We start from the raw sequence: 15,293 nt of genomic DNA, 5'->3' as shown, positions 1-15,293 counted from the left end.
AGTTTATATTTATTAGGATATTGTGCAAGTGACAGTCCGGGAATGATAATCCTCTAAAGATTGCACATGTTATGAGTCTTTAATGTTTTTTTCTATGTTTAGTAACTTACATATGTATTAATTAATGCCGCTATAAAATTGTGTTTTCAAAATTTGAAATGAAGGTTTTCACGTTTTTGTTGGGACTTATCGAGTCATCGAATGGGTAGACAAAACACGAATGATTCGGAAAATGGGAAAAGATCAATTAAACCATATGAATTGATCAAGTTGGATTAAGTAAGAAGAATTAATCTAGTCAACGGGATTACCTATCTAATAGCTCCAGAGTATAATTAGAAAGATTAATGGTTATTCACTTTAGTTAAGTGGACTGATTCAATAGCATAGTAGTAACTTTGAGCTGCAAGCAACACATATCTTGTTGTTTCTCCATGCATGAACTACAAACCAAGATATGGGGTTCCTGGTGTATACAAATTTAATATACTTCTAAAAAAATTAACAAAAGAGAGAATATAAAAATAAACTGGAAAAGCTCATGAAGAGTTTTGTTATGCAAATAGATGAAAAAGAAAAAAATTAAATGATGAACACCAAAATCAAATACTTTTTAGATTAAATAAACAGAAAAAGAAGGAGGAGAGTTCTTGAACAATTCTTTAACTTGAAGGCTACCTTACATTGGTGTTCCTAACATATACAGTATAACCTTTTTAAATTAATACTCTATAAATTAATATACACTAAAAATTTCTATAAAATAATATAATTTTATAGTTTCAAATTGAGTTTTTGGTTCAATTAATATATCGATAAATTAATAAGAAAATTATAGTTTTGGTATAGTCTCAGTATTATTAATTTATAGAGGTTTCACTGTATATATATATACAAGTGTTAGCACGGACATCATTTTATATATGTATAATTGTATATATTTAATTTATAACAAAATAAAATTTATTTTGAGATTTCACAAAACAAACTTTTGATGTTTATATCTAACAACAAACGTTTGATATGTTTATATCTAACAACAATCCAACATGAACAAAAATTGAATGTAAATTACTGAACTCTTTTTAAAAACAAAATAAATCATTACAAATGAAACACAAATTGAGGAAAAGGATCTCCTGAACAACTGCGGTTAAAATACCAATGTTTTAAGTCTTTTTCTTTCTTCTTTTATATATGTTTTTGTTTTTTTCAACGATTCTTTTATATTTCATTTTCAATGTTATATTTACTTGGAGATTTTTATGAGAACCTACAATTTTTACATTATTTTATATATATGTGTTGATCTGAGTGTAAATAAAAATAGTATTACCATAATTCTGTAAAATTATAAACACGCAAATAAAAAAAAGGAAAACCAACCTGATCAGATTAGGTCTTGATTCTTGAACATGAATCTTTCTTGTTTCCCAACCATCTGAATTTCTTAAACCCGTTTGTTGCCTTCTATCAACACATTTTCCTCTCTTATTTTCTTGTGGTGCTTCTAATGTTACTCAAGGGCTTTGTATTTGTGCTTCCATGAGAGCTCTCTAACTCTCGCTCCCTAAATTATCACCTTCACAAGGGTTAAAACATGTTCCAGCCGATCGATAATTGATTTAGTTTTTTTTTTTGAAATATTATTGAACCTATCTTGTTTAGATTACCTTTTTCAACATGCAGTGTATAGCTTTTTCTAATATCTAAAACATCAAAAGAAAATAAAAGCGTTATAAGATGATTAGAATAAAAAAGATTCATGAAAAGAAAATTAAATAAATATTATGATTTTAGCATGAAGCGTTTGCAGTGCGCTTGCCTTGCCTACCAGACTGATAGTACCAGTCATCCATAGCAATATATGTTCTTCTTTCTCTCAGTTCAAAAGAATTTGTTTTAAAGATCACTGGTGGTTGATCCGCGCATCCGCGCGCGGATGTTTGTTTTTATTTTTTATAAATAAATATTTACTTGTATAAGTGATAATATATATTTTAAAATTTACCCGCTTAAATAATTATTTAATATGACAAAACACAATAATTTTATATTTTATATTGAGTAATTTTATTTTATCTTATAAACCATCAACTGGATCATCAATATTTCTAGAATATGACGTGTATATTCATACAAATATATTTTTTATTTTTTTTATGAATCAGAATTTTATGATAAAATTATTGTGTTTTGTGAGCTTAAGAGCATTTCTAATATAAAATTTAAATTTCTTTTAACTAGAAATAACTACATAATTGAGTTGAGTTTAACTCCATTTGTAAAATAAATTTGTTTACTTTATTATAGAATATGAAAGTGGATGTAGCGCAAAAAATATATAAAATGAAATGAAATTGAAGTATTTCTTATTCAAAAATAAAATGAAATTGAAGCATTTCTTATTCAAAATTATATTCTTGAGTAAATTATGGAGTGAAGTTTGAAATATTTTTAATAGATTTGGCTTAGTTAGTCTAATGCTTGTGTAAGGGCAACATTATCAATACGTCTCCAAATGAATACTACAAGTACTCACCGGACTTTTCCTCTTCTTTTTTCTTCGGTCATGATGTTTTGTGGCCCCTCCCCTTTTTAAGGACCCTTAAGAGATTGACTGATAATGTTGGTATAACTCCTTGTTGTAAATACTCATGATGATCTCTAAATTATCAGCATTCATTATCATAGTCACTCAATTTTAGTCGTCTATCGTATACGTGAGAATAGTTGTCTCCAAGCACACATATCAAATGGAACTCGATGATTATTCGTCCAAAGTAATTCACATGTCCTGAACCCGATTTTCTCGGACAGTGCTTAAACACAATCTTTAATAACCAAAAGAATGCTTCTCTTCTCTTCATGAAAAAGCTGCCAAAATTAACTATTACTATCTAATTATCTATGATATGATAGATACCAGAATGATACTTTTCATTTATTGAAAAATCCTCACAAATAACACAAAACCCCATAAAACGTTCTTCAGAGATTAGCAAGTTTTGAAGTTTATAATTCCACTACTAAAATGTACTAAGTACAATGATTGTTTAATTCACACCCACCCCCAGTGGGAATTATATATCAAATGAAATCCATAACCGGACAAAAGCGAAACCGTAGGACCCAAGGCAGGCTGGCACATCTCGGCGGACCCCAATGAATTATCAAATCTCATTAATTGATATAAACCTAACGGAGCCAAAAGAAAAAAAAAACAGAAAAAAGAAGATCTCGTCGCCGCTCATTTCCTCCTCCTCCTCCTCCCAAGACGATCAGACCAATTAGGGTTTCTGAGCGAAGATGAGGGAGATCATAAGCATTCATATAGGACAAGCAGGGATCCAAGTTGGAAACTCGTGTTGGGAGCTTTACTGTCTCGAACATGGGATCCAGCCCGACGGCATGATGCCCAGGTTTATATATATCTTCTAGCCTAATTTCACCATTTCTGAACCTAATAGTAACCGTCTCTTGTTTAATTGGGCAGTGATACAACGGTTGGTGTTGCGCACGACGCTTTCAACACTTTCTTCAGCGAGACTGGTGCTGGGAAGCATGTTCCCAGAGCTGTCTTCGTTGATCTCGAGCCTACTGTTATCGACGAGGTTCGTACCGGAACTTACCGCCAGCTTTTCCATCCGGAGCAGCTTATCTCAGGGAAAGAGGACGCTGCTAACAACTTCGCAAGAGGACATTACACTGGTGAGAAAAGAAAAAACATTTCCTTTCTCTCTTTTTATTACTTAGTGATTATTCAAAATGGTTGATTGAAAGTTGTGTAATTGCAGTTGGGAAGGAGATTGTGGACCTTTGTCTCGACCGTGTGAGGAAGCTTGCCGATAACTGTACTGGCTTGCAGGGGTTTTTGGTGTTTAACGCTGTTGGTGGTGGAACTGGTTCTGGTTTGGGTTCTCTCTTGCTAGAGCGTTTGTCTGTTGATTATGGAAAGAAGTCTAAGCTGGGCTTCACCATTTATCCTTCTCCTCAGGTACTTTTTGAGAAATAAACTCATTAAATGTTTATTTTTGTTGGTTTTGATGCGTTACCTTTTTGATCTCAGGTTTCTACTGCTGTTGTAGAGCCTTACAACAGTGTTCTCTCAACCCATTCTCTACTCGAACACACCGATGTTGCTGTCCTCTTGGATAACGAAGCCATCTATGATATCTGCCGCAGATCCCTTGATATCGAGAGGCCTACCTACACGAACCTCAACAGGTTGATATCCCAGATCATATCTTCCTTGACAACGTCTTTGAGGTTTGATGGAGCCATCAATGTGGATATCACTGAGTTCCAGACCAACCTTGTTCCCTATCCCCGTATCCATTTCATGCTGTCGTCCTATGCTCCGGTCATCTCAGCCGCAAAGGCCTACCATGAGCAGCTATCGATCCCTGAGATCACTAATGCCGTGTTTGAGCCAGCTAGCATGATGGCCAAGTGTGACCCAAGGCACGGGAAATACATGGCTTGTTGTTTGATGTACCGTGGAGACGTTGTTCCCAAAGATGTTAATGCTGCTGTGGGTACTATTAAGACCAAGAGGACTGTTCAGTTTGTCGACTGGTAATGATCTTACAAACTGAAACAAGTTGCTATTGTTTCATGTTGCTGTTGTAAACACACTTCTTATGGCATGGGTTTTGTTTTGCAGGTGCCCTACTGGTTTCAAATGTGGAATCAACTACCAGCCTCCAACTGTTGTCCCTGGAGGTGACCTCGCTAAGGTTCAGAGAGCGGTGTGCATGATCAGCAACAACACTGCAGTTGCGGAGGTGTTTTCACGGATCGACCACAAGTTTGATCTGATGTACGCGAAGAGGGCCTTTGTGCACTGGTACGTTGGTGAAGGAATGGAGGAAGGTGAATTCTCTGAGGCACGTGAAGACTTGGCCGCACTGGAGAAGGACTATGAGGAGGTAGGTGCTGAAGGTGGAGACGATGAAGACGATGAAGGTGAAGACTACTGACCACTTTCTTCTCTCAAGCGATGAACAACTAAAACGTTTTTTCAGATTTCTGTTTCTTGTTGGTTACATGTTTCTTTTTAATTCATTGCATTCCCTGTTTTTTATCTCGGTTCAATTCATTGGTAAAGCGACCATTGTGAGTTACACCAGAGTTCATTATCAAGCCTTTTGTTGTACCAAACCTTCCATTATCTTCTTACAATGTCCATTTTTTTGCTTTAGGTACAGTCTTGTGACATTGTAGAGATGTGTTCTACTTTACATTCATGGATCCAAAATAACATGAATTAACAAGGAAATTTAGAATGATATCATGTAGGGCAGAAGAGTTGGGAGAGTGAAGGGAGATCCCAAATGGGATCAGTAGGATCAAAGATCGCATACTCTGTATTCATGTTGTCATAGTAGCCGTTAGCTCCATTCATTGCATATAGTGATGCTGATATCTGTCTTTCAATGTCAGCCAGACCCAAATGTTGGCCGGTTGAGTTTTGATTGTTGAGATGTCCATGTGGTTCTTCACCTCCTTGAGCTAACGGAACATGATGGTTGAATCCAGAGACAAGGGGCCAGGTGTAAGGAAGCTGGACACTGTCGGCTTCTGGATGTGATATGACCGATGAATCAGGGCGGTACACGTTATTAAGCGGCAACACTGTGGTAGTTGTGGTGGTGGAGGTGAGAGTAGTAGCATTGGAAGTGTAATTGATGCTACATTCTGCAAAGGAAGAGACGGGTTTGTTTTGTTTTGGTTTTTGCTGTTGTTGTTTCATGGTCTGCTTCTGGTGAAGGAGGTTTCTGATTTTCAAAGACAACTGTGAGTTGTTTGGGAAATGGTTTGCGAAATTAGTGCGCGTGTTGGAACCACGTAGGAGACAGGCAGCTTCGTCGTAGGCTCGAGCAGCTTCTTCTGCGGTTTCAAAGGTTCCAAGCCACATTCGTATCTTTTGTGTTGTGTCTTTGATCTCTGCCACCCATTTTCCTGATGGCCTTTGCCTAACTCCCACGAACTTGGTCTTGTTGTTACTTTTGCTCTTCTCTTTTGTTTTCTGCTTTTGAGTTGTTTTATTTTCCATTTTTGTTGTTGTGGTATGAATCTGTAAATAGACGTAGTAGATATGAAAGTATTTATAGGGATGTACTTAAGTTTTTCATTTCTGTGCTTGTATGTTTTGAGGTCAAGTCTTAGTGGGTGGCTCGTCTTTCTGAAGATTTGTTCTTGTTTATTTTAGTGATAGATGTACTCTTTGAGAATGATTCAGAGGTTTTTTTGTTATGTGGGTTCCATGTATTAATTACGTGCGCAGCATTTTCTAATTTCTTAATATAAGAAATGTACAAAACCAAATATGATGTGTCTGATTTTGAAGGCTTGGTAAGTAGAGGGAAGCCTCACCAAGAAAAGAAGAGACTTTTAAAATGCAAAGCCGACCAAAATCTACACTTAAGAAGCATGGTGCTGGTTGTTGAGGCCTTAAGCAGCATGCAAGAGTCGCTGATGGATTGTTACCTGAAAGAAGTCTCCCTGAAAACATTAAGAGTGAACTAGTGTTGTCTTGTCTTAACTTTGTTTTAAAGTCTCGCAGTTTGCCGGAACTTCTCAACTTTTTGTTTCTTTTTGCGGTTTTTGTAGTGTGACTGAAAGCTCTCCCTTTACTCGGTTTGTTTTAAATCTCTAGTAATTTGATCAAAAAAAAAAAAATCTCTAGTAAATATCAACCGGGACAGTCTTCACCTATCGATAAGATTCTTAGAGATATTTCATATTTAGCATGCAAAACACATTTGACTGACAATACAAGTTACATCAAATCAAATACCGAATATAATCTATTGCTAGTGACGTAAATAAAGTCTAATACATTTCATGGCACATCTATCCTTTAGCAAATGTCGCCATTACAGGCCATAGAAACCAGGGTGGCTTGTATGTGGCAGAACCAGTTTCTAATCCGACACCATGTTGTCTTAAACTTCGCTTTGGAACGAATATTTTGTTAATGCAGCGACTTAATGTTTCAATACTATAACCTTAAATCGCAATAACAACAAAAGGAAAGCAAAAGACTACAAATCAACTTTCAACAATGGCAATGAGAGAAAAGAATAATTCATCCAAAATTCTCATTGTATACAAAAAAACAAAAATTCAAAAAATCGACACTTTGTTTCTGTTTTGTTTCACGTATAAGCATCAAAAACTTCATCCCTCTCCCCAAAAACCCAAGACAACACCAAACCTTTGTGTTTTATTGGGGAATCATTACCCAGATTCCCCAATTGACAACTCTTCCCTCCTTCCCTTAAAGATGGAAGATATTTCATTTCATGACTTATGAAGGATAGACCCATTCATCATCCCTCCCAAAAACAAATGGTGAAACAAATGCAAAACTGACGACGCTTTGTGGTGGAAAATAAAGACACTGTGGTAAATGAACAATCAGACCCGATTTGGAATGGGTTCAGGTGGAAAGCATAGATTGGAGAGCGACCTGCTGCTCGGGAGTCAATGATGCCCATACTGAGGCCAATGCCGATGGTGGCAGTGTTTGCTGAAGTTGCCTTATTATATTTATCATACGACCTGCCGTCTCTTCTGTCACCACATCTTTCCTTGTAAGCACCTGCCCAGCCAAATACATACATACACATTGACTTTTACGAGTACAACGATGCAAAGATCAACTAATGACAACTTGTTTATGAGGAGCGTAAACAACAAACCTCAGCAAATACTGTTAAGATTTTTGGTAGATACTGGTTATTGGGGCCTAACAGGTCCACATCTTGCCTGCAAGTTTATCATCAATCAGCCGTTTGCGACAGTCAGTCACACGGAACGCAAACAGAAAACGTCTAAGCAAAAAGTTAGAATTTAAACCAATTAGATTTTTACCTCTCAACCATTGAACAGAGCTGCTCATGAACCACTTTGGCTTCAATCACATCATTACTAAGAGGCAAACAGTTCAACCACGCAGGAAGTACCTAATATAACACATATAAAAAGTTTACCTGTTGGTCATCAAAAGTAACCAACCACATGTATTTGTGCGGAGCAAGCAGCTGCCGATAACTATCATAAGCTACCTGAGAAGCATCGATGCTGTCACGGTGAAATTGGCAGATCTTTCCCACAGCGGATACAGCATTATCATATGCCATTGCATTTTCAGATTGGCGAGCATTTGGCTGCTGTATCACAACATTTAATCTTGACAGAGCCTCTGTTGAAACAAAAACATGTGTTACTATATAGCTGCAAAGCATGGATTAAACCCGAGAGGCTACCAGTGGGTAGATGTATAACGTACCTCCAACAAGAGGCTTGAAAACAGATCCCCCAAACTCAGCACAAACTCCAAGCCCATAAACAGCAGCCTTAAACAAACAAGAGATTTCATATAAATTGGTATACGGTTCCAGAAACACCAGATGAGCAAAAATGCAGGATATATACCTGTCGAACTTCTGGGCTCTCGTCATTGCACGCTTCCAGTACAAATGGAAGATATGTATCATAATATCTGCCAAATACATATCAGGACAAAGCCACATAAGAACACTGAATACTAATAACGTACAATGTACAAAGATACAGTGAATGCACATCCTTACTTAAAGGCGGCATCGCGGCATTGTTCTGCAACATCATCAAAGATGCATATCGCAATCCTTCTCTCTTCGGCTGTTTTATCCCTTCCCTGAATTCAAAGAATACAAATCCCAAAACCAACAATCACTATCAAAACAGAAAACACAAGGCGAACTTAGTCTAATGTTGTATCAGCGCCAACCCCACAACCACAAATTATAGAAACTCTATTCATTTATGCTTATATTAATTCAGTTATATGTTAGGGTATATACAAGCTTCTGCCTATAACAAAAAAAAAGAAGAAGAAAATTTTCGACTAGCAATTCTCCACTAAGTATCATGGAGCACCGGTGAAAAAGACAGCCACTTACCCACATAGGAGTTAAGTACGAGGATAATTCGTCGAAGAAAGGCAGAAACGAAGACTTGAATGTCTTAACCAGTGTCCCCAATATTTCACCGACCTATATGAAGACAATATATCAAGTACGAAGAAGAGCTTTAGGATAGCAAACTTTCATTAAGCTTCAATTTGGCAAGGGTGAATCATAGAAAACTAACCTGATCAAAAATTTCCTCCTCTTGCTCATTTTCCTCTTTAATAAGCTCTCCCTCTTCAGCATCAAAGTCTTCAGCATTGGCCCTCTCTCCCCTTTCTCGCTTTCTACTAGAGCTTGCTGTCATAACTTGCTTTACCTCATCAACTATGGATCTAATTTTTCCTTCGTCCAGAAGATTTCCAGAGATCTGAATTATAGTGACAGGTTATAAGATAATGTTATCTAATGTTATTGCTACGATTAACTCTAAGAGGCACAGAATAAAGACTTGTTCAAAATAAGCTCTCTATCAAATACCCCAAAGCCAAAAGAAAGAATGAAAATAAGGCCAGCTAACAAGGCAACTTCAGTACTGATACTCTATGCTCAGTACGATTGAACAAGTGATAAAGTCGGGGGAAAAAACAAGTCGTATTTGTCTTACAGGCTTTCCAATACAAACAATCATTGCAAAGAAAAAAGTTACCTGCAAGCATTCATTAATGGCTTCCAACATACTCACACAGATCTCGGTATCCGGTTCCTACATGAAATTCAATAATCAGATATGGATAAAAGCTGAAAAAAAGAAAAAGAACAGAATTCACTAACTTTATGCAAAGCTTCCAGCATGGCGGGAATAATGTAGTCAGAAAGCTGCTTCAAATAGGATAGATCGTGTCCTTGAGATTTTCCTTGTTCTATTGCCAGTTTGGCTGAGCGCATTAGTTCCGGCATAGCTAGAAAGAAAAAATATCCAATTCATTAGAATTGTGCTTTGTAAATCCAAATATTGGATTTAGTGTGCTTTATAAATTCAAATACTGGATTTAGTGTGCTTTATAAATACAAATATTGGATTCAGTGTTCCGGCAATAGCTAGAAAGAAAAATTATCCAATCAATACCTGACACAGCTGCTCTTCTGACTTCTTCGTGAAAATAGAATTTTAGCAAAGGAACCAGTGTAGGTGCAACCTATATTAGACAAATTTAGTCTGCCAAGTCCCAATAACAATAGCGTGTAGTAACAAAATTTGGAGTTATTTAACTATACTAACCTGAGCAATCCAGGGGAAAAATCCTTCTTTTAACTCATCAGCATAGCAACAAAGCATGTTACAAGCTGTGGCCTTTTCCTCTAGGACACTTGTTTTGATTCCTATTCTCTTGTCTCCCAGTATAATGGTCTCCATGCTGCATCAAGAGAAATAATTAGTAAAATTCCTTGCAAGACGCACTCACTTTCCCTCTATTTGACCATCGATTATGGGTTTATTATGATAATATAGAGACAGAATCTCACCAATAATACATATCTTAAGGCAAAAAAAAAACTATACAGGGAAAGCTGCGCTTCAAATAATACTGAGAGATTACTCATCCCTTTTTCAGGAAAAAAAATATATTTTCTTTATGCAATACGACCTAATAACAGCAGGGTACAGAAACATCAGAACAATCAAATGAAGTGTAAAGAAGAACGGGAAACCTTTCATCATCAGAATCATCTGCTTCATCTTCTGAATCAGCAGATGTAATTGTTACATCTGGTTTAAGTTGAGCTGACTGCAGCAAAGGAGGCATCACAACATCCATGTATGGGATGAAATCTTGGCCTAGACACTTGCAAAGCCTAGCCCATGCCTACGAAATTATAAGCAAGGCAAATGTAAGCAAGTGAATTTACCTATATAAGTTTATAAATAAAATATAGGCTTAGCATATTGTAATCAGAATCACCTGTAACATGTAACTCGTTATTGGATCATCTGCCTCCATTTCAGACCCTTGCAATGACATAAGCACTTCCATGACCTGGAATGGACATGTAAAATATTTTCATGCGACAGAAGAATAGGATGAAAATTATATAGAAACCTTGCAGACAGTAGTCTAAAGCACAACAATAGGATTCCGGCATATAGCATAAATATTCAAAGTACGTGCAAATTAATTTAACCTATGCACATAAGCGTACCTGTCTAGCATCATCCCTAAATTTGTCCTTTCCAACTGCCATTCCAACAAGACTGATGCATTCCATGGATTTGGCACGAAGCATCCGCTTAGATTTGTCCGTTGCGTTCATCAAAATAGTTTTGAGATATGGCATGACAACATCATAGTACTTTTGGAAGTGTTCCTACAAATTTAGATAATGTCAGAACAAGAACTGAACTCGAGGAGAAGAAGAAATACAATACAACATAACTTCTTCACATATACCTGCGATGAATCAGCAACTGAAGCAAGAGCTGTTAAAGCTCCTTCTTGCACCATTTGTTTTCCATTCTATTTGTAACAACATTATTATCCAGAGTCAATCATTGAGCGCAAACTTTTTGGTTATTTATTGCAATAAAGGTTGCAAAATGGACTTACTTGCAGTAGCACAAGCAACTTGCTCACTATTCCGTCTAAATAAGGTGTCAATATTTCAGGTGTACAATTTTCACTGAAGTTGAGAACTGCTGAAGCAGCATGAGCCTACATGTGGTCACAACAAACTGCTTTAGAAAGTGTCAGAAGATTTATATTATCAGATATACAGGGTTAGCGGGGATCCAACCTGCACTCGCGGATTCTGGATATCATCCATCGCAGCAGCAAGTGCGGGGAGCACTATATGATGATGTTGGTTTTGCAAATCAGGACCCAAATCTGTAGACAACTGACCAATCGCGTTTATTGCTGCCCATCTTACACGGGGATGAGGACTCTGAAATTGGCTCAAAATCATGGACACCACTTGCTCAAGATTCTTTATCATCACCTACAAAACATTTCCAAGGCCAAACTGATGTAAGTATTTGGCAAGTCCTAGCCAGAGAAGTCATTCCAGAATCAGCTGAAAGCAAAAACAATCAAACTCTACTGACTAAAAAAAGGGAAAAAAGATTCTACCTTTGAGCAACCTTCAGCAATCTGCGCAAGCGCAATCACAGACGCATGGTGTTTCTGCCACTCAGAGGCAACCAAGTAAGCAGAGAACTGCTGATACGCAACCGGAACAATCGTGTTCCCTCCCAAAGCAATTGCTAACCTATCCAAACACTCTTGCCCCATGCTGTAGTTGCTCGTCTCACCAGCGTCCTCGTCCTCAGTCTCAGCGCTGTACCAGGCAGGATCGTCCTCAATATCCTCAAGCATCTTCATAAGAACCGCAAACAGCCTGTCAATGAACTGAGGAAGCTTCCTAACCATCCCAGGTGCACGCTCACGTGCCTCAGCGAGAGTCACCAGAAACTCAATCGCCAGGTGGCGCGTACTCTCCTCGAGAGACTCAGCCTCAGCGATCTGAAGCATCGAACCAACAACGTCGATCAGCTGCCTTCTGAGAAACCGTGGCTCGGTTCCCGCCAATTCGATGAACAGCTCTAACGCCTCCTGCGCGGTGGCTTCGTTGCCGTTATTAAGAGACTCGGTCAACGTCCTGATCATCGCAGGCAAAACGTCTTGGAACCGATCACGCTCGGTCGAGTTCGATAGACACTGAACGAAACTAATCACGGCGTTGAGGGAAGCGATTTTAACGTCTGAGCTAACGGAGTTACTACTCAAGCACTGGAGAAAGACGCCGTGTAGATGCTTGATGTGAGGAGTCAGAGTCTCCCCAACGTACTGAGACAATTGCGCCAAAATCAAAAACGCCGATTCCTGCAATTTAGACGAATCGGACGACACGCACTGGAAGACAAACGGCAGCAACTCCGGCCACCCGTTCTCCGGGAGGATCCCCGAGGCGAGCTCGGAGACGGTGTCGCAAATCTTCTTGGAGATCGATTTGACCTCCTCGCGCTGGATACACGCCAGCATCGTGGATTTGAGGGAGGATTGAGTGGGGAGGGAGAGACGCGGCCACAGGTAAGCGTCGTCGCGCGTGAGGAGCTTGCGGAGGAGGACGGCGGCCATGGCGCGGCCCTCGGGGTGAGGGGAGAGCTGGAGGAGGTGAGCGAGCTTCAAGGCGAGGGTGTCGGGATTGGTTTGCTTGGCGAGATTGAAGAGAGCCTCGGCGGAGGAGCGCTGCTCGTTGGAAGAGGACATGAGGTGGGAGATGAGGGTCTCGAAGGGCGCGGAATCGGAGCCGAGGATCATCGCGAGTTGTGCTTGCTCGGAAGCCATTGTGGCAGGTGGCGGCGGCGGGAAAAACTAGGGTTGAAAAAAGCTGTCTCTCTCCTCTTAGGATGAGAGTCTATAGAGAGAGAGAGAGAGAGAGAGAGAGAGAGAGAGAGAGAGAGAGAGAGAGTAAGCTGAACGAGGAGGCGATGAGGTTTCCGAAGAGATAATTATATATTTGTTTCCATTTTTTTTCAATTATTTGTGATTTGGAGGTGGGCCGAGGGGATAGCCCGTTATTAAATTAGGGAAAAAAGGAAAGAAATAATTATAGGGTGTCATTAGCTGTATATTTTGAGGGTGGGATGATTAATTGATATAACTAATGAGTGTGTCCCATTTCTGTGTATATTATTTGTGGAATTTAAAGTTTCACTTTTTATTATTATGAAGTGTGAAACTTGGTAAAAGGATTTAGATTCCATTTTCTGTGATTTGTATTGCAAATATTAATCTGTATTTGCTTCGGTTTATTAACAAAAATACTTGTAATCTTTTTTTTAACGACAATATTTGTAACTAAAAAGTGTTTTATCCACACATGCAAACATAATTTTCTTACGGAATATGATCTTCTTACAAAAATTAGTATGATAAGCTATTATTTACATTCTCAAAATGTTTAAATCAAACATCAAATTATTTATATATGCAAAAAATTTATTGAAATATATATACGTATTATTTTGTCGAAATTTTAAAAACACAAACATATCTAAATATAAATAGGTTTTTGATACTAATTTATAATCAATTATCTAATATAGCATATAAATCTAATATTAATACTACAAAATTCGTTTTTGATTATAAATAGGTTATAAATAAAATTCATTAAGGGTAACATAGATTTTAACCGTTCTAATTTTTTTCGTGAAATCTCGATTATGAAAAACCACCACTTCGCAAATAATAGTATAGATAGATAGATAATTAATAAAAATAAAATATTATATTAATTATTTGATATTTAATATCATGTCTTTATTTGTGACAGACAGGGATATCCGATCTAAAATTGTCATGAAATTGTCAAATATCAGAAATTTCGTATCCAAATCCTAATATTGATATTATCACTAATATCATTAACATGAGTTTAAAAGAGTTTAGAACCTTAGTATCCACTATTTATGAAATAATATATTTACTAATGTTTTTTTTTGCTTAATCAGTCGTTCTCTGTTTCCTCGATTTAACTGTGCGTCGTTTCTTCTTATCGGTGAGTTACTCTCCCTTTAACTTGTACTATATCTCTGTCCTTTTTCTGTAATATGCAACTAGATTTTGATCCGCAGTTTAAAAGCGTGGGATATTAATATATTATACTTTGTAAAAATATAATAAAAATTCATCAAATGCTTTGTTAAAAATGATAAAATGGTAGATCCACCTTATTTAAATCCGTCTCATTTTCAACAAAAACATATACATCTCGATCGTTTGAATCCATTTATTTTTAAGTTTTCAATAATATTATCTATTTAGATTCATGAAATTGTATTGATCATCTATTTAGACCGGTTTGGGTTTATTTTGAGTGACCAAAATCATTTAATTTTTAGAAAAAAAATTGTATTGTATTTTTCTTAAGAAATGTTTAGTTCATTTCTAAAAACTGAAAATAATGTTTAGATTTTTTATTTTAAAAAAAAATAGAAAATTAAATCAATGTAATTCATGTATAAAAATATTAATATCTACGGTTGTCATGCTTAGTGAGTTCAAAATAATGTAAATTTAGTTAAAAACCATAAAAGAAAAGTTAGTAAAAAAATTAACACATGTAAAAATTTACATTGTGAAAGTGAATTGGTCTCCACATAGATTAAACGAAATTAAATAATTATTCATAATAATTTAAAACCTAGATTTGAGAATATTCAATAAATTTAAAATTATATATGATTATATATATATGCTATTTATAAAATCGTTTTTGTTAAGTATTAAATTAAAAGATTGCAATCTTTTAAATTGACTAAATATTGGGCAATTTAATAATACCTATGATTTATAAGGAAACTCATATTCATCATGATTTTTGTAAATT

At 36.8% G+C, this 15,293-nt stretch overlaps 3 protein-coding genes across 3 annotated transcripts; 1 reads left to right on the top strand and 2 right to left on the bottom strand.

Annotated features, from left to right (window-relative positions):
• Positions 1-3,178: 3,178 nt before the first annotated feature.
• LOC103845722 (tubulin alpha-5 chain) lies at positions 3,179-5,203 on the top strand. The gene is made up of 5 exons (XM_009122609.3): positions 3,179-3,422; positions 3,497-3,711; positions 3,798-3,997; positions 4,070-4,578; positions 4,667-5,203. Exons 1-5 carry the CDS (start codon positions 3,310-3,312, stop codon positions 4,980-4,982), a joined length of 1,353 nt encoding a protein of 450 aa, XP_009120857.1. The 5' UTR covers positions 3,179-3,309; the 3' UTR covers positions 4,983-5,203.
• Positions 5,019-6,817, bottom strand: LOC103845724 (ethylene-responsive transcription factor RAP2-11). The gene has a single exon (XM_009122610.3). The coding sequence runs from the start codon at positions 6,056-6,058 to the stop codon at positions 5,294-5,296; it is 765 nt and encodes a 254-aa protein (XP_009120858.1). The 5' UTR covers positions 6,059-6,817; the 3' UTR covers positions 5,019-5,293.
• A 233-nt stretch (positions 6,818-7,050) lies between these two features.
• Positions 7,051-13,382, bottom strand: LOC103845721 (importin-5). The gene is made up of 20 exons (XM_009122608.3): positions 12,029-13,382; positions 11,694-11,897; positions 11,507-11,611; positions 11,351-11,416; positions 11,103-11,267; positions 10,865-10,939; positions 10,614-10,768; positions 10,183-10,318; positions 10,030-10,099; positions 9,735-9,862; positions 9,610-9,666; positions 9,145-9,330; positions 8,955-9,047; positions 8,604-8,689; positions 8,446-8,512; positions 8,300-8,366; positions 8,076-8,212; positions 7,882-7,973; positions 7,710-7,776; positions 7,051-7,609 (listed from the first exon to the last, which is right to left on the bottom strand). The coding sequence occupies exons 1-20, from the start codon at positions 13,244-13,246 to the stop codon at positions 7,448-7,450; spliced, it is 3,336 nt and encodes a 1,111-aa protein (XP_009120856.2). The 5' UTR covers positions 13,247-13,382; the 3' UTR covers positions 7,051-7,447.
• Between the last annotated feature and the right edge of the window lie 1,911 nt (positions 13,383-15,293).

The sequence above is a fragment of the Brassica rapa genome, chromosome A10 (assembly GCF_000309985.2).
Source record: "Brassica rapa cultivar Chiifu-401-42 chromosome A10, CAAS_Brap_v3.01, whole genome shotgun sequence".
NCBI lineage: Eukaryota > Viridiplantae > Streptophyta > Magnoliopsida > Brassicales > Brassicaceae > Brassica > Brassica rapa.
The sequence above is the reverse complement of the archived record's forward strand: the minus strand, read 5'-3'. Positions and strand labels throughout refer to the sequence as shown.